This window comes from Tupaia chinensis, unplaced genomic scaffold (assembly GCF_000334495.1).
Source record: "Tupaia chinensis unplaced genomic scaffold, TupChi_1.0 Scaffold000359_1, whole genome shotgun sequence".
In the NCBI taxonomy this organism is placed as follows: Eukaryota; Metazoa; Chordata; class Mammalia; order Scandentia; family Tupaiidae; genus Tupaia; species Tupaia belangeri.
In genome coordinates, this window is record NW_006159855.1 from 2,871,801 (window position 1) to 2,872,459 (window position 659).

Sequence of the window (659 nt, forward strand, 5' to 3'; positions counted from 1 at the left end):
CAGGGCCACCGCCAGCCCGCGGGGCCGCGGCTCTCCACCCTCTCCCCGGCCCGAGGGCCGCGTGCAGCCTCCACTCACCCTGCTATCTTGTTGCGGAGCTTCTTGCTGGGAATGATGGTGATCTCCTCGCACACACGCTTGTTCGTGTGGAAGTCGTTGCCGAGACGCGTGTAATACTTCTCGATGATGACCCGGGCCGCCTTCTTCACGGTTTTGGTGCGAACGCGGCCCTGCGGGCGGAGAAGACCGGGTCACTTGCGAGCCGCACAACCTCCCGGGCAGACGGCGGCGTCAAGCCTGGAGAGCCGAGCCCGGGGAGTGCGGGCGGTAACGCGGAAGCCAGCGGCCCGCTGCGGTTCCAGCCTGACAGGGCCCCGCGGCCGCCCGACCCAGGCCCTCCCCTTGCGGGCCGAGGCCCGGGAAAGCTGCGGATGCAGGACGTGGAGCGAAATAGCGGCCAAGGCCGAAGCACCTACCATGTCGGCGGGTCCTTGGTGAAAGAGGAAACAGGAAGTACAAGGGAGGCCTATAAGCGCCGGCCAGAAAGCCGCTTCCGCCCGGCCTGGGACGCGCCGGGCCCAATCCGGAGCACCACAGCGGCCCCTGGTGGAAAGGGGCGGCAGCGCTTCCTGAGTGGGCGGGGGGGGGGGCGGGGCCGG

The 659-nt window shown here is 69.7% G+C and overlaps 1 protein-coding gene across 1 annotated transcript in view; it reads right to left on the minus strand.

Annotated features, from left to right (window-relative positions):
* The window catches only part of RPS17 (ribosomal protein S17), a 3,906-nt gene extending 3,311 nt beyond the window's left edge, over positions 1-595 (minus strand). The window contains exons 1-2 of the mRNA XM_006152848.3: positions 477-595; positions 79-230 (exon numbers count right to left, since the gene is read on the minus strand). Coding sequence (XP_006152910.1) covers positions 79-230; positions 477-479 — 155 coding nt within the window. The 5' untranslated portion in view covers positions 480-595. The remainder of the gene's footprint in view (positions 1-78; positions 231-476) is intronic.
* Between the last annotated feature and the right edge of the window lie 64 nt (positions 596-659).